Source organism: Theileria equi (assembly GCF_000342415.1).
Source record: "Theileria equi strain WA chromosome 2 map unlocalized gcontig_1105316255037, whole genome shotgun sequence".
In the NCBI taxonomy this organism is placed as follows: domain Eukaryota; phylum Apicomplexa; class Aconoidasida; order Piroplasmida; family Theileriidae; genus Theileria; species Theileria equi.
This window is the reverse complement of record NW_004668230.1, coordinates 1-22,095: the sequence shown is the minus strand read 5'-3', so window position 1 is coordinate 22,095 and position 22,095 is coordinate 1. Positions and strand designations below refer to the sequence as shown.

The following is a 22,095-nucleotide window of genomic DNA, read 5'->3' as shown; positions in this document are numbered from 1 at the left end:
AGATGAATATTGGCAATCAGAGGTACTACGTCAGAAGTTCTAAGTTTACTAAATTTATATCTAAAATGAAATAGAGATGCAATTTTTCTCATCTATATCTTCCATCCTTCGTCCGTTAAATCTATGTTCTGCTCCAACGCTAAGAAAGGTAGTAAAACATAAAAATAAACCAAAGACACAAGAAAAGGTAGGTGTAACTAGGTACCTGCCGTATTTACCGCCAGGGTTGGTTGTAGATACAGTAAAATCGCTGAAGGAAAGAGAATCCTTGTCCGAAATATTGGATTTGATATTCAGTCCACTAAAACCTACCGATACCCAAGAGGAACGTGTATTGTATCAGAACGTATATTCATCATACAAAGCTTACAAACAGAAAATAGCAGACAAGTATCTAGAGAGGCAGCTGTTTGTGGAGAAGGAAATTTTTGAGGCTATACAAAACTTGCCAGAAAATCTCTATGATGAAGCTGTTCAGTCAGAAACTGAACCCATCCCAGAAGAATTAACATACCAAAGGGCATATAGAGATCAGTTAATCAACTCTGAGTTGTCTGACTTTGAAGTAGATAAGTTGGACGCTTATAGAATGCTCATGTATTTAAGGTTTCCACATCTTGATATTAAAAAGAGATCCCCTGGTATGTTCTGGATTGAAGAAAAGAAGGCCATATCTAGACAAAAACAAGCTTCTTTACTTGCACGCAGAAAGAAATAAAAATCTCTGGAGGTCACAGGGGTAATGTTATCGTTCGTACTTGGACTGATGATTCTTTTGTTACGTTCATACCATTGTTATATTGGTAAAATACGTAGACCACTAAATATAATAGGCTCGAGATCTATACATGAACTTAAAATGTATAAAACAACATTTATGGGAATTGAGAGGACAGTGTCCGATCTCATATCCGGTGATAGCACAAAAAGGGTCAACGGTGTTATAAAATTTCTTGCAGAGGATTTTCATGTTCATGAGATCAATGTAAATGGTGAAATACTTAATGTTTGCAAATATGTCCCATTAGAAAAAATATCTAGGGCAATGGAACATATGAATAGGGTAAATACCGGTGAAGATTTTTTGCGCAAATATGATTCATCATTTGTTTTTCCTGAAACAATGCTCACAGATGGTGATTTTACACGTTTACGTATAATGTTAGATATGCTGAAAGGGCTTTTGTTAAAAGCCAAGATGTCTGAGGAAGGTAATGATAGCTCTGCTGTTGATCAAATTTACTCGTTACATATTTGCAAAGTAAAAGAGGATATGAAATCCATCAGAACAGGTGTGCATAATTGGGTTCGGGAATATTTACCGTTTCTGGAATCTAAAAGTTTAAACATGAAATCAATAAGGAAAGATGAGAATATGATGAAATATCTGGAACCTTACAATGATGAATTCGCATCTCTGGACGATAATTATAACATAGTACATATATCTCCTAAACCTGTTTGCTTAAAAAAGATACGGTCGAAATGGAATATTTATAAAGATTCTGAGGGGGCTCAATCATATGATGAGAGTCTACAACAGAGGCATGATAATCTTGTTAAAAATGATAGTGACACACCTATAGAAACTGTGCAAGATCTGGTAAAGGAAGTTGATTGTACTGATTATAGTAACTGGTCTTCTAACTACAAGGACAATGTAAGGTTACGAAAGTATCTTCATTTTACGATGCTAAAAATGAATAGGGATACATCAGAAGTTGTAAACATGTTGTGTAAGTGTAGTAAAAGAGCGAGTTTTGATGTTTTTACTGCAGGAAATAAGGATAGACGTGCTATAACCGTTCAGAGAATGTGTATGCGAAGGAGTGATATCTCGGAAATGTTCGAGACTATGAGTAAAAAGGGATGGTTTAAAGATGTTTATCTGTCAGATTTTGTATATAGTGATGAAAGATTACATTTGGGAGAACTTTCTGGAAATTTTTTCAAAGTTGTTGTAAGAGGGCTTGATGTCCCACCCACGGATACATCTTCTGCCTCTAGTCATACGGATGATAAGTGTATAAGTTATATCATAGATACTCGTGTTAACTATTTACGTGAGTATGGCTTTATCAACTACTTTGGTTTGCAAAGATTTGGGTCCATGCTTGTAGGTACCCATATTGTTGGAGCGGCAATTATCAAGCATGATTATGAATCAGCAGTTCGACTCATTTTAGGTGATGTCGAATCTGCCAAGAGTTTCCCATGGTTTGAAAAATATCTGTCTACTAGTGATGCGGGAATGTCTGATGTGGATACCTCAGAGTCTGTAGTCACACCACTCAAAACATCTGTGGGATCTTCAGATCCAGAAAGGAAATATAAAAGAGCAGTTGACTACTACTTGAAGGATAATGATGCAAAATCTGCACTGGAATTCCTTCCAAAACATTTGTATATTGAAAAGAGTTTGTTGAAGGGTTTGGATGAAAAGTTGCCATTTGACAAATGCCTGGGTAAAATTCCTAAAAATATCCTAAGTATTTACGTCCATGCTACTCAAAGTCTGATATTCAATAAAGCTGTTAGCGAGAGGCTTTCAAAGTTTGGTTATGAACCTGTTGTTGGCGATCTCGTAAGTACGGGCGTTCCGGATGAAGACGAAGAGGAGGGAGATGAAGTTCCTAAAAATAATAAAAGACGGCAAATTATCGAAATTACTAATGAAGATGAAGTTAAAAGGTATAGTATTAATCAGGTTGTTCTGCCCCTTCCTGGTGACGATGTACAGTATCCACCTAACATGGTTGAAACTTACAAGAAGACGTCACTGGAAGAATTTGGAATTCCTCTAGAAATGTTCTCTACATGTCGTGAGAAATCAAAACGTATTGTATCCATTGGTGGTTCTTATAGGTTTATAGTTGTAAGGCCTAGGGACGTCAGCTATAGGCTCATAGAGCCTCTAAAAAACCCATTTGAAATACTAGTACCATCACCAATCTCTCAGTCTGGTCTCGGTAATATAGAAAGTATACTTAAGGATGGATCCAAATATGCTGAAAGAATGAACAGAATATCTAAGGAGTTGGTAAACAAGAGAGCTGTCGTACTCACCTGCTCATTACCGAAATCATCATATATTACCATGGCAATCCGTGAAGTATTCACTGATAAAACAATTGAAAATTTGTAGTTAAGGTGTGTAATCTGTCTGACGTATGATGATAAAGTGCCACCATTGGCTGTTAGTCACACCTCCTGCACGGTACAGTATACGCCTTGTATTATTCCTAAAATAATAAATTATTGTTTTAATGTGTATTTTGATATGATTTTATGTTTAAAATAAAAGGACGAGCATATATGGTACGCGTGGGCCGTGTTACTGCAAATGTGCAGTGAATACCTATTTAAACACCTTAATTAGCAAGAAATCCGGGTTTTCCCAAGTTTTATAATGACTACTCACAGGATAACTTATGTCGGTATCCTAAGGTGTAACGATACACCGATTTTTCTGTCGCAAGCGCATAATCTTACACATCTTTCATATCTAAGCAGGGGGTATGCAAAAAATATTTCGTCATTCATGGCCCGTGAAATCGCCAGCAGGATAGATGTCGGTTTGAGCAATATCGATGTGGAAGGGTACGATGTGTATGCTTATAAGTGGGAGAATGGCCTCTGTATAATATGTATCTGTAACAAGGGCTACCCAAACAGAGTTGCGTTTGCACTCTTGCAGCAAATATTCTTCGATTTTATTGATAAATACCCGGACGCAGGTTTGCAATACACCCAGGATATAAACCTGAACAATTCCTCAATTAAGACTCTGATGCATAAATACAATAACCCACTCGAAGTTGACGCCTTTGAAAATGTATCTGAAAAGGTACATAATACCATGAATATTGTACACAGGACAGTTAACGATCTCCTAAACAATGGTGAGACTCTAGAGGCGCTCGTTAACCAAAGCAAAGATTTATCAACAAAGACTAAGGACGTCTTTGCCAAAAGTAAGAAACTCAAAAAGAGAAGTTGTTGCGCACTGATGTGATTCTATGGACTCTCAAAATATATTCGTTGGAAAAGGAATATAATGTGGCAATAACTTGACCATAATACCATTAATGTAGTGCAAGAATAACTCACCAAACAATGTAGCAGTGATATTTGCTAAGAAGGATTTGGACCATGTGCTAGTCGTGCTTTATGTAGCAATGCACCCTTTCTGGGTAGTCTATCACGGTTAATTACGATTGTGATATGTATAAATTGTACGATTATGTAGTTTGTACATCATTTACAAGTTTATGTTATAGTCCATAAGTTATCTCTATGGTATTGTTTTAATATACAAACTCCTTGCTGATTAGGGTAATCCTATTGCGGTGTTAGTGTCTGTTTATATCATTGTTGTATGGATTTATAAGGAAAAGGATTTTATTTGAAGCTTAAACAGTAGAAATGAAGAAGGTAGAATGTTTGTAATTAGGAATTGTTAATAGCTCTATAAAGATCATAAAACAGGGTCACCAACAAACGATAGTTTTTCAAAGTATTGGAATATATCCCTGTACCATTCCTCTGATGAAATTTATATTAAAAAATTCTAGTATGATGCTATATGAATATTCTCTATATCCGATATACCCTCTCTTCTATTCCTTTTCACTAATTATTTCACTTTGAATGAGGTCATCTTACACTCCTATATTATCCCAAAGGTTTTCCACCTAGAAATAGATATTCTCCTGTAACATTTTTGGATATCCTACATGTTTGCAGGGAGAAGGAAGAAGAAGGAAGGTATTAAAACTGCGGAATGACAATGATCCTGTGTGTTATCTGTAAATTACTTGAATCATCTTCCTTGTTAAATTAAAAGGAAAATTGGTAGATTGTTTTACTTTATAAATAACCCAAACCAGGGAATAAAAGAAAATTAATTTGGTAGTCTCCTTGGAAGTAGGGTAAATAATCTTCTAAAGAATAACCAGTTATATAAATCTGGTGTTATGGATTCCTTCTTCTAATAACTATATTAACTTCTTATAAAGTCTTGTACTTAATGTTTATTGGATTATTGAGTGAAACTAGGAATAAAATGATTGTAAAGCTTTCATTCTTGTTTAAATTTTTAAACATCTTCTATAACAGGAATAAAATAAACATCTATGTGAGTTTGTAGTTTATTACCCATTGACTAAGGATCTATTCTTTTCCCACATTGTGCATATCATTGTGATTTTAAAGACGTATATTATGAATTAAATTTTTTTCTTCCAAGGAGATTGGAATTTTGGTTATATTTGACAAAGGGGAATGTTGTATAATTGACATCATGACACTGGAGAATCAGATTTAAGAATGAGATGGTATTATCTGTTCATCCCAAAATAGCACTAACGACTAGTTAATCTGATATGAGTTTCTCTAAGGATGGGGAAAGTTATAATATGCTTTGGAAAGAAAGATTTGGTGTTATGGAGTCTTCATACAGACCATATACCCAACAAGGAAGAGTAATGGAATTTGATTAACCTTGGATATGGTCAGTATCTATCACTACTACAAGTCTATAGGGATGTCAATGGTATCAGAAACGGATTGTAACTTTGTAATTAAGTTCTGAGCAAAAAACATTAGATTCTTACAGGGTCCATAGGTTTGAGGTATAATGGTATGGAGTAGTGTGAAACTCATCCGTAATTAGTGGAAACCTTACTAAAATCTCATTTGGAATGAATTATGGTTATGGTATAAACGAACTCTAAATCTTACAGATGGGGTATGTGTACCACTTATTAGGGTTATTTGTGATTATTATAAGAAAATTTACGTTAAAATATGAATCATTTAGTACTTGATCGCCATACGTACCACCTTCATACCAATTAATCACAAACACAAACCAAGGTGATAATGTGTAACATGCATGGAGACGGTATGTGTTTTTGCTTCGACTTGTCCATTTGGAGGTTAATGAGACACAATAGGATTTTGAAGGGAAATAACCGGAAACCCGAAAAAATCTTCACTGTTAGTTGAGACATTGGCTATAAATAAGTGGTGAAGAAGATAGTTCATGGTTTTCTAGTTCTATTCTTGAGCTAATAAGATGAATACCAAAAAATATAGCCAAAAATTAGACATCATGTAGGTGAGTAGCAATAGAATACTTCGGAAACCTGAAGAATGATGCAATCCCAAGTTTAGAGTAGACAAGTGTATCTATAATCACTTTATAAATCAAATATCATGTAGTCAGATCTAATTTAAGAAAATTTAGGCCTGTTAAGATTGCACTTTCCGCTTCAGATTCCACATCACTAAGTTCTTCTCTTCCTAATGACTAGTTTTTCCGGGAAATATCGTTTGTCACATAAATAAATCTTTAGAATTAGCATTATTTACCTTGGCATCTTTAAATTTTGGATATTTTATATGAAGCTATCCCTTTGGGTAGGGATGATGTTCAAACCTTTACTGTATTGTAAAACCATAGTTTGACCCTAAATTTTGGAATTGTTGATAAATTGTCTACTTTTAATTATTAAAGGTTTAATTTAATATCTTTTGAAGTAAAATTTTCATGGTTACCAGTACATATGAATGTATTCCGCTTGAATAGAGAATAAATTTTCTTATGATGAATGACAATTTTTAGAGTTTTTACTTATTTATAACACCATATACAACATTTTGAGCTGTATAAATGCAGTTTTATCCGTTTATTTCTTGTATTCATCAAATTTACGGATGTAAACACTTTCCAATCATTCTCCTGGTTACTCTTTGGGATCACAATTATGCTATTATTCCTAGATAATTAGCTGAATTTATACTCCAAAAACCTCTACTCTATGGTTTTAAGGGTATATTTTCGGAATGAATTGTGGAATCTATCTTTATGGAAGGTTATAGAGTTAATATTACCAAGGACACACTCATTCAATAATCACTAATATATCTAATTAGTCAGATTTAAGATGGGAAATCACTTCTATTTTATTTTAAAAACAATTTATATGGGTTATATATCGACGTATTTACTCAGATATGAGAATTGTAAACATGATCTTTTGATTACCCATGGAGACAATATCAACACTTACTACTATTCTGTATCATTAGACCTTCGTCTAACAAATTTACATAATAATTACACTCTCAAATAAATGGATAGGTACTTATATAACAATTTCCAATTAATATAAGACAATAAATGGATTTCAGTGATTCAAGATGACCGTATAATTATCACGTAAATCATAGAGTCCATATATATTAAAATAAAGCGGATAGTTAATTTCAACAGCATTAATTGATATTTTATAAGAAAATAAGTTTAATGAAAAGGATATCAAAACTATCATTACTGGTAGCCTTAGTAATGATGACAAGGTCATATCGTTATTTTCTCTCAGGATTTACTATTCTTTGTGATTTAAAAGAAATTTTAATCTTAATTGTATGGAATTTAACCTAAGAATCATAAATTTTGGAAGAATAATCACGAATTCGTATCACTTTGCTACTCTTTAATATATAGGACCAACGACTCTAGAAGTCGTATTCAGTCACTCAATTCGCGACATTCGGAGTATTTACAAGTAATCTGATTCCAAAATTTCTGATTAAAAGATGAGTCACGCAAATTACATTATGGATGACCAATATGGTTCTAGACCACCAAACCATAATCCCAGAAGAGGTTGATATAGTTTTAATGTGGAGAACTACCTAATGAAAATATTAACAGAAAGTTCCTTATCAGAGAGAGTTATGATGATTTTTACTGAGAAGTTTGTTATATTGGGCCAGTAAACGGTTTGAGTAATTTCATGCATGGTACTGAAGACTAAGTTGCAAAGCTTTAATACATGGGTATTTGGGTTTAATACTTTTTAGTAACATTATGGGTTAAATTTACAATGTATTTGTCACAAAATATAGGGAATTAGGTACTAGTAAGATTGGATGGTGTTTATCATTACTGACTTGTAGCCCATAGTCGTTAATAAAGGTCGAGGGCTTGGCAATATATAGAGAGAAAACATTGGAGGATAACCCGGTATATAAACTATTGGGAAGGTATATCTCACTAGAATATGCAAAGAGGGTAAGAGTGAGTATGAGGAAGACCAAGATGGGAAATTTGACAAGGGACACCTGAAACTTCCTGAGAAACCATCGAGACGTCTACCTATAGAAAGGATATTTGTAAGGGAGAAGTAGGAGAGAGGTAGATAAGACATAAACTTTAAAGATAAAGGACAAACATAATATCTATTGAGCAAATCGTCCTATGTAGAGTGAAAGGAGTATAACAACCTAGACAGGACAAGTGTAGAGAAGAGCTATACTTAACCTTTATCTGGACATTTACTCAATAAACATACCAAACAAGACCACATTTTAATTGAAAGATGATTGTAAATCTCAATCATACCTCTCAACTTATACATATAGGAACCCCTCTGAGGAGATTGAACCTATTCCACCTTGTGGACCAAGTACTTTGAAGAAGTTGTTAATAGAATGAACATCCATACTAGTCTTTGTTCTGCCATTTAAACTACTAATAAGGTTTATTTTTACCTTTGTATCATTATTTTAAAAAACATAAATACACAATGAACGCTATTGTTGCTTTGATCTCTGCTGTCAGCGTCTTCGCTGTCTCTGCTCTTCACCTTGACTTCACTGGTGATTTGGCTGCCCATGGTGCCGTCGTCAAGGGTGTCCACCATGGTGCCCATGTTGCTCACTTTGTCGCCGGTGGTGCCGATGTCAATGGTCTCAAGTGCGGTGCTAACTTCGAGTGGGCTTTGCCCGAGGGCAAGGCCGTCAAGGAAGTCTTGGCCTTCTCTCACTGCAAGCATGGTGGTCTTGTTTTGTTCCACGTTTCCTTCGTTGATGGATCTGAGGGCTTCTTCCATGTCGTTGGTGGTGTTGCTAAGGAGCTTGCTCACCGTGTCTGGTTCGGAAAGCTCGCCAAGGGTGTCTGCAAGCATGCTCCAGCCCTTGCTGGCTTGCCACATCATGCTGTTTTGGCTGATTTGGCTCATGTCTTCGCCTAAACATTTTAACCTTTCAGATCAATTGGAGATTTTTTAGTAATGTCATCATTACTCAGTTTGTTTTCAAACGCTTAAATTTCACTGTAATGGTTACAGTTGTGTAATGTGATTATTATCTAATATATACTCGGTAGTTTTGTAAAGTGTCTATGGAGATATTGGAGGACTTTGGGGAGTACTAGGTAGAATGGTCAGTAGGTGATATTCTAGTAGGACCGTAAGAGGTAGTGAATGCCCATAGCAGACAGACAACCATGCAGTTCCCGCAGGGGATAGTGTCTCACTAGAGTAGGATTGGTAGTGTCTCTAATGGACTCTTAATGTGACCAAAGGGGATCATCTTACTATGTAGTCTTATGGTAGTTTTCTAGGGACTCTTTTCCAGGTGCAATTCCAATGTAGACTCTTTAGGAGATACTCGTGGAGTAGTACTGAATTAGGTGTCTCGATAGGCTACCAATGGAGTAAATAGGATACTGATACTCCATTTTGTTGCATTGAGACTCTCATGACCTCTTTATACTCCATTAGACTACCCAAAGGATTCTCATAGAACAAGACAGTATTCGTAGGAGATAGTTATTATAACTCCTTCCAGTCATCATTTATGAGAATACTAACATTCTGGATCTGTGAAAATGGCACTATCCAGGGCATAAGGTAGACATAACCAGGGATTTTTATTAGACATAATATCTCTTTAGGGGTATCAATGATACAGATTAACGAACCATTTGTAAAGTTACAGAACCGTTATTAGAAATGAGTAGTATAAAATGTTCAGTCAGAAGTTATCATCTTATCCTAGGAAGAGACTCGTAAAAAAGATAAGGCGATTATGAGTATTCAGGAATCCGAGGATGGAACACTAGCGTCTACAGCCCGTAGAATATCCTTTGAGATGGAATACACAATTTCCCTTTGCCGTTATACAATATCATACATTCGTTTTGAGTACGAGTCTTCTCATAGGACAATATGTCTTACTCATTCATATTCCCCTGATGAAAGGACTACAACTTATAAAATACCCAAATAATATTATCATACACTGGGGAAGAGATTAAGGAGAGATGTCTACCGTTACACGCAAAATAGTACTACACTCACATATCCCTTAAACTGACAAAAGTCTCTTGTCTCTAACAAGATTACCATGAATAATGAGAGTTTATTTCATCATCACTAGTATGAAAGTAGCTCCTCGTACAGACCATGACTTTAAACGGATTTATTCCCAATTAAATACCACCTTATACAATTACTCAAGATACATATCACTAATTACATCCTCATCCTTTAAAAATTGGCAAATGACGTTATTTCCCATCTTAAACATCTAACAAATGTCACGGTATAGTCCCATCAAAGGTGAATGTAGATGATGAAGCCAATTATTTGGTCGCATAACCAAAATAGCTACGTTCCGGGACACTTACACTCTTATCTCAATGCTAGTGCTACATAAAACTTAGGAGAAATTACAAATTAACTTATCCTCCAAACAAAATCCATTGATCGGCAACCACTGTCTGGTTCTTTGGGTGGAATATATGGAACGAGAGATAATACAACTTCCAAACACATACAATACAAGTATACACATTTAAAAATCATGGTTTAAATTATTATACAAAATTGGACATCATCTCCAGTCTGCGATGTAAGAACAAAAAGATGTTCACTCGGTATCATTCAAAGCTCTTTCAATACCTTCTATTATGAAATCATACAAAACTTTAACTACATCTTCACTATTTGCTTCTACATATATCCTCAATATATTTTCTGTACCAGACGGCCTCACAAAAGCCCTGGCACCATCATATAACTGCACTTGAGATTCCAAGCTTTCTTGGAATTCCTTGGGACGAACAAGTACCGAATCATTATCAATACTAGTTGAGAAACGGGTCATTATATGTTTTGGAATTTCATACCTTGTGTTCATAAACGGTAAATCGGTATACAAACGAACACAGTCATATATAGACATGTCCAGCACCTTTAGAGCAAGTTCAAACACCAGAGAGTTTACAATGGCATCCCCGCCTGGGTAAAACAACCTTAATACTGAACTCAATATCTCCCTATTACCATTATTTTCCTTACTTGATAGCTCATTCAAACAACTACATGTACTTTCAAAGGTGTTTACACGAGAAACAATAGCACCATGACCATTCTTTTCATAGTAAACAGACAAATCATATTTTTTAGCGGCTCTTTGCGCATGTTTGACTCCGCTGTTAAAGAACTCATGGTGCCATTCTATACCACTAGATTCAGAGTTCCATTTGGAGATGAGCGAATGTATATATGCAGTTATCGCACCATTGGAATATCTCGTTTGTAAGACACCCACGCTCAACTTAAATGTACAATCCTTTAGTAGAGACCTCAAAAACAAGAGTTTTACCAACAATATATGATCACCATGGAAAACCGTGCATTGGCCATCACGACCTGGCACAAAGTAGATAACCCTATCAGCATCTCCATCGAACGAACAAAACCTTTTCCCAATATATATATCCATATCCTTTACAGATTGTGGTACAGTATTTTTACTCATAACATAGTCAGAACCACAACCAGCGTTTAACCGATTGAACATTTCACTTGGATCTCCGGGTATGCTCGAGTTACAGACGTAGGGATTCATTCCAAGTAGCCTTATACAATTACAAAATCTCCATATTTTGAAGCTACTAACCCCAAAGGAACAATCATAATACAGTTCTTCGTTGGTGTCTATGGTAAAAGTTTCTTTAAGGAGACCAAACTTTGTAAACTTTTGCACAACATCACTGAAAACACCCTCTATATAATCTAAATATACAGAGTCAGATGATACACTAGCATATCCGTTGTTCAGCAAGAATGGGAGTGTAGGTGTTGTGACCTTTCCTATAACAATACACTCACTAGTGTCGAGTTCCAAAGCATCTAGAACCGCATTTACACCTTTTTTAAAGAAAGAAACTAGCCTGGGACTCGTAGACCTACTGTCATACCCAACTATAATACGTATACTATACCTTTTCCTAAACGTTTCCAGATGTTCCTTAAACCCCTGAGAAACCTTCAAGTACTCCTTCAACAACTCCTGTACACTTCCCTTGGTGTTTACAAATTCATCCATCAATTGTTCCCACTCAGATTCGAGCATCTCTCCGGAAGGCGTGAATAACTTTACCCCGTTATCCTGGTACGGGTTGTGACTTGCAGTTATGACGCATCCCATGCCAATGACCTCAGAGTCCGAGTCTTTGGACTTCAGGAGGTACTCGCTGTATACGTCTGGATATCCTCGAGATATCAAGGGCATAGCCGCAAAGATGAGACCACATCTATAGGCCACATGGTCCATGGCATTTATCGGTCCTTCGGCATGGGATCTGAAGCCTGAAGTACCATAGCCGACACCAAGGAATCCTTCTGGGACACTAGGCCCGTCAGGTATTTTATCAAGTGCGATCATGTAAATAATTTATGGGAAGAATAGTTTTAGGGCTGAGACATGACCACCCTCTCTACCGGGTCCAGATCAATTCCATCCCTCTGGCACGACGTAAAACAAAATTATTAGCAGATAAAAGATAATTCACAGGTTTAAACTCAAATATTCACTTAAAATTCAGACTATGAGATGTAGGCCCTGGTCTTCCCCAGAAACGACGTCTGGTCGTCCAACGACCAGACGGATAACTTTGTGTACACCATCCTATTATACAAACACATTCTAATTACATTTTATTCACAAGACACACGCTTCAGGATGTATAGAAACCAGTACGACACAGACTGTATAACATGGTCTCCACAAGGCCGTCTATTCCAGGTGGAATACGCCATGGAGGCCGTAAAACAAGGGAGTTGTTGCGTCGCAATAAAGTCTAATACACACTTGGTATGTTTACTCAGAGCTGTATTCATGTGTACTGATCCACTCATTATCCCCTTAATTCCCCTCTTTTTAGGTCCTGTCTGCCATAAAACGCAAAGTCTCAAAGCTGGCCCAAGTGCAAGATAAACTATACAAGGTCGGCGATTATATCGGTGTCGCTATGTCTGGTATCACATCAGATGCCAAGATGATCATTTCATACATGAGGAACGAGAATTTGAACAACAAGTTCCTCTACGGAACAGATATAACTGCCAAGAAGCTGGTTTCACTTGTCTCTCAGAAATCACAGGCAAATACTCAGGTCTCCTCCAAGAGACCATTTGGAGTCGGATTGCTAGTCGCTGGCTACGACCCAAATTCCGGCCTTGAACTCTTTGAGACATGCCCTAGCGGCAACGTTATCGAGTTTAACGTGAGTTTTGTGGTACATTATGGTATACATAAAGCCTGAAAGGGCAATCTAAATTACCTTTTCGCTATAAAACATTCAGGCTACGGCGTTTGGAGCTCGTTGTCAATCGGCAAAGACGTACTTGGAAAGGAAATTTGTAAACTTTGCGGAATGCGATTCCAACACTCTGATATATCACGCCATCAGGGCACTAAAGACCACGATACCAAACGATGGAGAGTTTGTTGCTTGCATATATTTTACACGTTTATAGGTTTGATAGTGACGTTGTTTCGGTGGGTATTGTAGGCAAGGGACAGCCATGGACAATTTTGGATGGAGCTCAAGTCGACGTTTTTATCAACACGGTACATCATCTATGCTTACACATTGACGTAATTGTGCAGATAAAAGAGGAAGATGACCAATCAGCCGCAGACAACGACGAAGTTATGCAGGAATAAAATACATAACACTCTACCTTTATAACAAAAGAGTGGACCACTACTCGTTTTAATGTCATACAAATGTACCAGTATGCGTTTACGATGATATAATTACTCCTTGGTTGTATTTCAGTCTCTTGTCCCTTTCCCAGTTCTTCCTTGGTTCCACTATAAATGGTGGTTCTGTGACCTCTGTGCGCCAGCGTCAGTTGATGTACATTCATTACACCAAATACCCCCTAAAATATCATACCAGGGCAGATTCCCTATTTTTTCATTCGTTTCGCTCCTTGAAGCACATCGAGGAGACTTTTATTACACAATAAAGACAAATCTGACCAGAGTAGGCACTCGATAAAGGTAACAAGGTTTTTAAAAATGGGTATTTTGAATCTCTTTGAAAAACCTATTCATTTTGAGTTTTTCTTGACAGTGTCACTCTTGCACGAGTTATTTGAGCAGTACCTAAACTTCAGACAGTTGGCTGTAATTAGGCGTGAGCTCTCTGCAAACAAAAAAGTTTTACAAGAAGACGGGAAGGATGCAGATGAAGTGTACAAGAGGACTGTTAAAGCGGTAAATGAGTTAACACACTCGGAGGATTATGTAAAAAACGTGGAGTACGGCTATGACAAGTTGAGATTCCAGATTTTTAGCTCCATTGTACACTCAGCCTTTAGTTTGTTTCTCTTATTCTCTCTTTTTGGACCGGCATTATGGCATTTTTCAGGCTCCCTCTTCTCCAACCCAAATGAGTACACACAAAGTCTGGTTTATTGTGGTCTTAAAATGCTTATAGACGCTTTGTTCGAAATTCCTTTTGGTCTTTACTCTGATTTTTTCCTGGAAGAGAAACATGGATTCAATAAGAAGACTTTAAAACTCTTCTTCAAGGATTTGGCACTATCACTGGTCCTATACGCCGTTATAGGTGGGCCTACTCTCTGTGTCTTGATATTTTTGGTCAATTGGGGAGGAGACACCTTTTATTTCTATGCCTTTGGCTTCGTTGTCGTCTTCAACTTTATAATGTTAATTGTTTATCCAGAGTTCATCGCTCCCCTCTTTAACAAGTATGAACCCCTCAAGGACCAGGAACTCAAGGCAGAAATTGAAGCTCTCGCAAAGAAACTAAAGTTCCCATTGATGGAAATTAAGCAAATGGACGGTTCAAAGAGGTCTAGTCACTCGAATATGTACTTTTACGGTATATGGAAGTTCAAGAGAATTGTCGTTTATGATACTATATTGACCCAACCAAAGGAGCAAATTGTAGCTACCGTAGCTCATGAACTCGGTCACTGGAGCTGCAACCATTATCTCAAACATCTTTCCTTCTCCTTCCTGAACATTTTCCTAATGTTCTTTATCTTCAACACATTTAAGAATGATGCCTCAATGTTTGAAAGTTTCGGCTTTCATGGTGTCAATTCATTTGTAGTTGGAATTACTTTATTCTCATATATTCTTACTCCAATGGGAATAGTTATGCACATTGCTATAACTTCTCTAACAAGATATAATGAGTACCAAGCAGACGGCTTTGCCGTTAAATTGGGTTACGGGGAGGACATTGCAACTTCGTTGGTTCAGCTGCACAAGAATAACAAGGGACTCATCCATCACGATCCTCTCTATTCTTGGTATCACTTTACACACCCAGCACTCTTCGAACGTCTGCATGCCATATACCGTGCAATACACGATAACAAGATCTAACTTACTTGTAGTTTTACACGTTATCTAGATGTATCAATGCCAGTTTGCTAAGTTTCCCAAGGCCACTATAAACTCAATGTTCGAATTGTAATGGTCCTAGTATTGAGTGCATGTTTAGTATTACAAGGAGTGTTTAGTGACCGTTCCACAACAACTGGACAAGTGCGGGAATGTGGGACTTTAGCAAACGTAACGAGTCTCTAGGATGAATCAGGGAACGGACAACAAAAGACTAAAAATAGGAATGAGATCTGGAAAAGTTGGCACAAGGGAGACAATACTAATGAATGGGAAGAAGCGAATCAACAGGAACCTTAACAATCAGAAAGGGGGAACACCTATACTACCGAAGGAAAACTGTCAAGATAACGAGAAACATTCATCTGAGGACACTGAAGAACTAGAATCTGAGACTTTGCCAGAAGAATGATGAGCCATACAAGCTATAAAGGAATTAAATATGGAAGACAAGGGGTATGCAAATCCCGAGGAACGAGGGACTAATCTTCATTGCAAGTAAGTCTAATGAAGAACCCAGAGAAGAGACTAGACTACGGATGACAACCCAACAAGAACAGAAACAACTAACATGAAACAAGAACAAACCAAAAAATTAAGACCAACTAATCAGTACCCATTAACATAAACAATATAACAATCTCAAAATAAATCTTGAAAGATCTGTCAGGAGTAAACAGAATAGTCCAGGGAATGAAAAGGAGACATCATGCATGTAGATAAGTTGCCACGTGATACGGATTTCTTGGTTGTCTATCTTCTGATTCTCTGTAGTACCCATTATATTTGTCTTACCCAGGGATCTTTTTTAAAGCTCTTATAGGCCCACCAACCAAGTCCAGTAAGACCACCAGCTCCTGCAAGAGGGCCACCATATGTGCCAGCACCAGTGAGAACAGCTAGACCACCAGCAGTAATAGGACCGGAAATAAAAGGCTGAGCATTGGATTGACCCGAAGCAGTAGTACCAGTAAGTTCACCAACAAGAGTTTCGGAATTAGCTTTTTCAGCTTCTCCTTCAGTTCCAGTAAGAACACCTCCTAGTCCAGGAAGACCGGAAATACCTCTATCACCAGTCAACCCAGCACCTCCAGGATTACCACCTTCATCTTGAGTATTCTTAGCATTTGTGTTAGATTGGACATCTTGTTGAGGAACTTTAGGAGGTTCTTCAGCATGAGGTTGAGGAGGAGATCCACCATCACTACTACCACTTACACCAGTAGTTCCAGCTTCAGTACCCAAGCTAGTATCAGCAGTAACATTAGCTTTATTATCAAGACTATGTTCAGTATGAGCCTGTCCATCAGGGACTCCTCCAGTAGTAGCACCAGAATTACCAGGTTTAGATTCTTCTTGTTTAGCTTTTCCTTTAACACCTTGACCGGAATCTCCATCTTCACCACGTTTCTGAGGTCCAGCAGTATCTAGGTCAGATGAGACAACAGATTGTTCTTGAAGTGAACCCTCAAGTTCAGCAGTAGGAGGAGCGGCAACAGCATAAAATTTACCTGGTGCAGTGACAATAACTAGTGCTTCAGAACCATCAGGAAGTCGTGCTTTATATGTTCCTTCTTGATCAGTATAGATAGTGGTATCACCAACAATTATAGTATCTCCACCACCTTGAGTTCCAAGAAGAGCAGGGGTGGTAAAAGAAATAGTATCTTTAGAACCTGTCATTGTTAAAACTGTTTGTCTCTTAGGCACAGTATCTTCCACTTTATGCATCGTTCCAGCTCCCATATGTTTCCAATCTACCATAGATACAATAGTTTCTGTAGATACACTACCTCCACCACTTATAATTTCCGTATTACTTTGTCCAGTGATGGACCCATGACCAAAGGTTTTTGCACCAGCAGGCTCTCCAGTTACCTTTACTTCTAAACTATCAACACTTTCCTCCTTTTTGGGCTTAATTATTTGAGGAAAACTGTCATCGTCATATCCGTCTCCATCACAATTACTTCTAATGTCCATCCCACATGTCTTCATGAATGCAGAATCCTTTAAAACGTATCCAGGCGGGAGAATATTAGGTTTAGCTTTTGTTAGATTTTTTTTACATCCTTCTATACCCAAATCTTTTACTATTTCATTAAGAACAGTTATGATTATTTCTTTATCCTCATCATTTGGTCTTATATTATCTAGGACACTTTCAACTGCTATCCATTCATTAGGTCTTTCTTTAGACTCTCTGCGGTACCAGTTTTTTTCAGTGCTCCTATTTGAGATATTTATCAATATAGGTATGCTTTTAGTAGTACATGTCGGAAAGTATACGGTAATTTGAGTAACCGCATGTATAGGGAGAAGAAGGCCATGTAAAATTATATTTTCATTCTCATTTCTAAATCTACTAATTGTAGAACTGATACCATTTAGAAGTGTATGGGTATACGCTTCATAATTTTCAAGTCCACTATTGCTATTTTTATCTTTTCCAAGATTAATTCTGTGATTATTAGAACAATTCCCCTCGCAATAGTAACTACCACTTTTCTTTGAAATATTAACAGGAATCGCATCGTGTAGTTTGCAGGAGTATTTATCCAACGTCTTCAAAATTCTTGTTTTCAGTTGGCTATCATAGTGGGTTGAGTTTTTAAATTCCTGTTTCCAAGTATTTCCATAAGGCTCATAAAATTCACGTAAATCAGAAGTTTTTTTAAGCTCAACAAGGAGAGGATGTTTCTTGTTGTCATCACTTTCTGCATAATATACGGTTGCCAACTCGTATTGCGATTTAAGCAAGTTGTTTTCGAAGGGAAGAAATTTGTTGCTATGCCATGTTGAAAGAATACGCATTGAACTACTATCAGGATAATGTGTAAATGCAACATACCCTTGACATGGTGTATTATTCTTCCAAGTCACAGAAATTGTGATGTATTCGCAATTTGCATGTTTGAGATCTGATCCATAAGATTTCTTAAAGTCTTCTTTGGACGGATGTCCACAGTAGCTACTACTTGCATCTGCATTCAGGTTTAGTATGACGATTTTATTAAAGGTCTTGTCAAGTACATCTTTAAAATGAAAGTCAGGGGAGTAAGGTGATTTATTGTATTTTTTCCACCATTCGTTATTTATGTTTTGTTTCGTAAAATATTTTTGTTTTCCACCAATATTTATCCCGATCAATAGTGGAAGTAAATTCTTATCGTCATTCCTCCAATAAAATACAGAAACATATTTACTATTGCTGTAGTTATTGTAACCACCTAATCCTTCTTGTTTAATACTTTTGTAATTTATTACACCAAGATAGTATCTCCATACCAAACTACTTGGTAATGTATGGGTATATACTTTGTAACCAGTTAACCTATTGTGATCTGTACGCAATTTTGGATCATATGTTCTGGTGAGACTGATTATACATCCACACTGGTCCTTGTAATTACTTCTATCTTTTCCATCAGTGTCCTTGCTGATATCTAGGTATACATAGTTCCACATCACTTATCATCTCTTCCTAAGTGTATGTATCTACCACTCATTCTTATTATGGTAAAAGTAGTCCTTAGTTGGTAACAGTATTAAATCAACAATAACCAGATATCCTCAGGAGTGCACTGGACCCATTAGTCATTGATAATTCTCTCTATTCCATTCATCCTCCCTCACAAGACTAGCTCACCGTCAGAGAGACTATCCATGGAACAAGATGAACAAGTATCCACGCAGTCGTCAGTAGTACAGTCAACACTCACGTCAGTCGATACAACCTCAATATCTATCAACTCTCCATAAAATTCCACCGAGTCCATAACACAGTCCAGTCAACAGTATGTTGGAGTAGAGAGCAGCCAATAGTTAAAGCAAGAGAGATGCAGAGATGACAAGAAAGATGTAGATGCAGTAGGAATGCAAGTGTAGAATGAGGTAACCGTAGGAAAAATGCGAAATGCCCAAGTAGAGATGTGTCAGAAAATGCAAGAATGTCAAAGGAGATCACGATAGGTGAAAACTGCAGTCAAAATACGAAACAAAACAAGATTGTGCCACAATGCACTTAATATACGTTATGAGTAAGAAAGTTACAGTTATCCAATTGAGGTCCCCAAAACTACGATGTCAAGAGGATAAAACAAGAAAGAGTATAAAAAGGCCCCACCAAGATGACAAAAACCTGGAAATTCAAAAAATGAAGGGGGCAACGAGACAGTATATTGGTAAACAACGAGGTTTCTTACGTTGTTCCAAAAAACAAGAGTTACAATTTACAATTGTCGGGAGTTTTACTCACCGAGTGACAAGAACAGTCGAGAAAAACAAATGAGATAACAAAATACAAAAAACAACAAACGCCTGACTTCAAGCGTTACACTTAATATAGTGAAACTTCACAAAATAAGATAGCGTTATTTAACACTACGGAAGTTCCAAAACAATAAGTAACACAGAAGTGCGGGAATAAATGTAGGGTTAATCTACCTAGTAGTGAATACACCACAAAGCGCCTAACATTTTCCCAAGGTGCGAGTGAACCAAAGGCTCTCTCGCTTCCGAAAATACATTCCAGATCCCTAACCAACTGAACGTGAAATTTCCATGAGTAACCGGATAAGCTAAAACATCTGTAAAATTCATGGAATTTGGGCCTAAAGACAATAAATCCTATAGGGAAGAAGTCTAAAGGGGAGCTAAATAGAAAAATTCATCGATAGATCCGGAAGTTAACCTCAGAAACCTCTCCGAAATAAAATTTTGTAAAGGAAGATTCTGTGGTGATAAGGTGGAATCACGGGAAATAGTATACGTTTCATATAAGAGACAAAAGAGGGGCAGATAAACGTAAATTTCTGGCAAAGAGATGCTTCTCGTTAAAACTCTACAGTTTTAAGAATGAAAAATTAATAGTTACAGTAAGAGTCCAACGATATGTCCAAAAAACTGAGCATTTAGTTATAAAGTAGATATCACTAGTTATAAACCAGAGTAGACAGATACTGGATAGCCAAAATCTGGGCGTGAAAGCCTCTAAAGTAACGGCAATACGCAACAGGAATCCAAAATAGTCAGGAGCACAAGGCTGGGGAAAAATGTGCACATTTGTCGATCTTGACAGCGTTAGACCGGTAAAAGAGGATAAACTCATGATACAAACCATTTTTACGGATAATAAGACATTAAAGTGAAGAGAATATCATTAAAATAACTTGAACAAAAAGGACGAGGTGTAAAAAAAGAAAAGGATGGAGGCACACCTCACGATAGATAGGATGAATTTATATGAAGATCTTGCCCAACGGGTTATGATGAGCTCCGAGTGTGTAAGGATGGGGACCTCCCAGAGATTGCGCCATAGAAAGTCATGCTGTAAACAAGCAACCCACATATCATATGGGAAAATGGGAATCTGCACATTTTCGGGTTATTATGACACATGATTCGCGACTTGATACGAGCACCAACAATGCCTTGTTTGTGGTAAAGTTTAAAACGATACAGCGTATAGAAGCGTAAATGTGTATGTGTAAATGAAAGTACAGATTGACGAGTGAGGTGTTACCCTACCCTAGCGATGTAGGAACACATTAGTAGTTATAACCTCCAGTTTAACCGGGTGGCCATGAGAAATTCCTTCCAGCCAAAATGTGCATATGAAGATAAAATACAGTTTGATCTGCATTCGGTCCGTTGTTTACTACCAGTCTGAAATCTCCAAGGTCATTCTCCTTTACTATATGCGAAACCTAACGCAGATCATGTGAATGCATTGTATAACAAACCTTGACCAACATGTGACCCAGGATACTCTGGTGTCTCTCTGTTGCTTCACTTAGCCTTGACAAGCCGTCGAATTTCTTTGGGATAACCAAAATGTGAGTAGGAGCTTGAGGATTTATGTCGTGAAATGCGAGAACCTGAAATAGATGAGTGTGTAGTGAGGCAGCGAACCAAGTCGTCTTCGTAGACCTTCTTGCATGGAATCTCACCACTCACGATCTTGTCTGAGTATATTAGTGTATAAAAAATCACATGATAGTGACTTACGAAAAATGGTTATGTTGGTCTCCTTTATTTCAGGAGAAACAGAACTCATCTTGTTTACAGTTGAATAGTGCGGGATTAAACGACTATAGACCCTAAAAGGCTAATGATTCACAGGTTTATACTAAAGAGTAGAAGAATTTTCTGCGAACCTCGGAGAAAAACTGTTAAAAAAGGCCAATCTACTCAGCCCTATATTGCCAACAGAGAAAGCACCGTACGAACGAATTGTAGATAGCAAATTCATACGAACCATGGAAGCCAAGATCCCTGTGCTAGATACCATGAATCTGAGTGAACAGGAAAGAAAATGTACTCTCGAACCAGAAATGTATGCGTGTGTGTGGTAGTGTGTCGATAGGGCAGATCCGTTCGCTTTCATCGGCAAAATTAAGATACATGTTACATAACGGAGTTATCTATAGCGATGAAAACTCTAACTTGCTATGGGCATGGATGGAGAACTTGATGGTACATGTGATAAGCTCGTGGCAGAGGATGTATTCCTATTTCTGGTGCCCTTGGACAGTCAACTTTCTAACCGAATAAACGACTACT

The 22,095-nt window shown here is 37.2% G+C and overlaps 9 protein-coding genes across 9 annotated transcripts; 6 read left to right on the top strand and 3 right to left on the bottom strand.

The window, feature by feature from the left end:
• Positions 1-76: 76 nt before the first annotated feature.
• BEWA_034870 (conserved hypothetical protein) lies at positions 77-718 on the top strand (the record flags this gene model as incomplete). Its single annotated transcript, XM_004832846.1, has 1 exon — positions 77-718. The coding sequence occupies one exon, from the start codon at positions 77-79 to the stop codon at positions 716-718; it is 642 nt and encodes a 213-aa protein (XP_004832903.1).
• A 141-nt stretch (positions 719-859) lies between these two features.
• BEWA_034860 (conserved hypothetical protein) lies at positions 860-3,145 on the top strand (the record flags this gene model as incomplete). Its single annotated transcript, XM_004832845.1, has 1 exon — positions 860-3,145. One exon carries the CDS (start codon positions 860-862, stop codon positions 3,143-3,145), a length of 2,286 nt encoding a protein of 761 aa, XP_004832902.1.
• Positions 3,146-3,364: 219 nt separating this feature from the next.
• BEWA_034850 (conserved hypothetical protein) lies at positions 3,365-4,248 on the top strand. The gene has a single exon (XM_004832844.1). It carries the CDS (start codon positions 3,410-3,412, stop codon positions 4,013-4,015), a length of 606 nt encoding a protein of 201 aa, XP_004832901.1. The 5' UTR covers positions 3,365-3,409; the 3' UTR covers positions 4,016-4,248.
• Positions 4,249-8,597: 4,349 nt separating this feature from the next.
• BEWA_034840 (signal peptide containing protein) lies at positions 8,598-9,044 on the top strand (the record flags this gene model as incomplete). The annotated part of the gene is made up of 1 exon (XM_004832843.1): positions 8,598-9,044. One exon carries the CDS (start codon positions 8,598-8,600, stop codon positions 9,042-9,044), a length of 447 nt encoding a protein of 148 aa, XP_004832900.1.
• Positions 9,045-10,725: 1,681 nt separating this feature from the next.
• Positions 10,726-12,528, bottom strand: BEWA_034830 (phosphoacetylglucosamine mutase, putative; the record flags this gene model as incomplete). Its single annotated transcript, XM_004832842.1, has 1 exon — positions 10,726-12,528. The coding sequence occupies one exon, from the start codon at positions 12,526-12,528 to the stop codon at positions 10,726-10,728; it is 1,803 nt and encodes a 600-aa protein (XP_004832899.1).
• Positions 12,529-12,745: 217 nt separating this feature from the next.
• On the top strand, positions 12,746-13,812 carry BEWA_034820 (proteasome subunit alpha type, putative; the record flags this gene model as incomplete). The annotated part of the gene is made up of 4 exons (XM_004832841.1): positions 12,746-12,957; positions 13,028-13,369; positions 13,449-13,588; positions 13,623-13,812. Exons 1-4 carry the CDS (start codon positions 12,826-12,828, stop codon positions 13,810-13,812), a joined length of 804 nt encoding a protein of 267 aa, XP_004832898.1. The 5' UTR covers positions 12,746-12,825.
• A 360-nt stretch (positions 13,813-14,172) lies between these two features.
• On the top strand, positions 14,173-15,520 carry BEWA_034810 (CAAX prenyl protease 1, putative; the record flags this gene model as incomplete). Its single annotated transcript, XM_004832840.1, has 1 exon — positions 14,173-15,520. One exon carries the CDS (start codon positions 14,173-14,175, stop codon positions 15,511-15,513), a length of 1,341 nt encoding a protein of 446 aa, XP_004832897.1. The 3' UTR covers positions 15,514-15,520.
• Positions 15,521-16,311: 791 nt separating this feature from the next.
• Positions 16,312-18,999, bottom strand: BEWA_034800 (hypothetical protein; the record flags this gene model as incomplete). Its single annotated transcript, XM_004832839.1, has 1 exon — positions 16,312-18,999. One exon carries the CDS (start codon positions 18,997-18,999, stop codon positions 16,312-16,314), a length of 2,688 nt encoding a protein of 895 aa, XP_004832896.1.
• Positions 19,000-21,025: 2,026 nt separating this feature from the next.
• On the bottom strand, positions 21,026-21,857 carry BEWA_034790 (protein kinase C interacting protein 1, putative). The gene is made up of 5 exons (XM_004832838.1): positions 21,690-21,857; positions 21,541-21,632; positions 21,445-21,497; positions 21,276-21,410; positions 21,026-21,239 (listed from the first exon to the last, which is right to left on the bottom strand). The coding sequence occupies exons 1-5, from the start codon at positions 21,821-21,823 to the stop codon at positions 21,102-21,104; spliced, it is 552 nt and encodes a 183-aa protein (XP_004832895.1). The 5' UTR covers positions 21,824-21,857; the 3' UTR covers positions 21,026-21,101.
• Between the last annotated feature and the right edge of the window lie 238 nt (positions 21,858-22,095).

Excerpts from the sequence above, each read along its gene's own strand:
- BEWA_034850 (XM_004832844.1), top strand. The coding sequence starts at position 3,410 with ATGACTACTCACAGGATAACTTATGTCGGTATCCTAAGGTGTAACGAT.
- BEWA_034790 (XM_004832838.1), bottom strand. The coding sequence starts at position 21,823 with ATGGTATCTAGCACAGGGATCTTGGCTTCCATGGTTCGTATGAATTTG. Across the intron at positions 21,498-21,540 it reads GACCAACATAACCATTTTTC|ACAAGATCGTGAGTGGTGAG; the intron begins GTAAGTCACTAT and ends TAATATACTCAG. Across the intron at positions 21,411-21,444 it reads AGGTCTACGAAGACGACTTG|GTTCTCGCATTTCACGACAT; the intron begins GTTCGCTGCCTC and ends CATCTATTTCAG.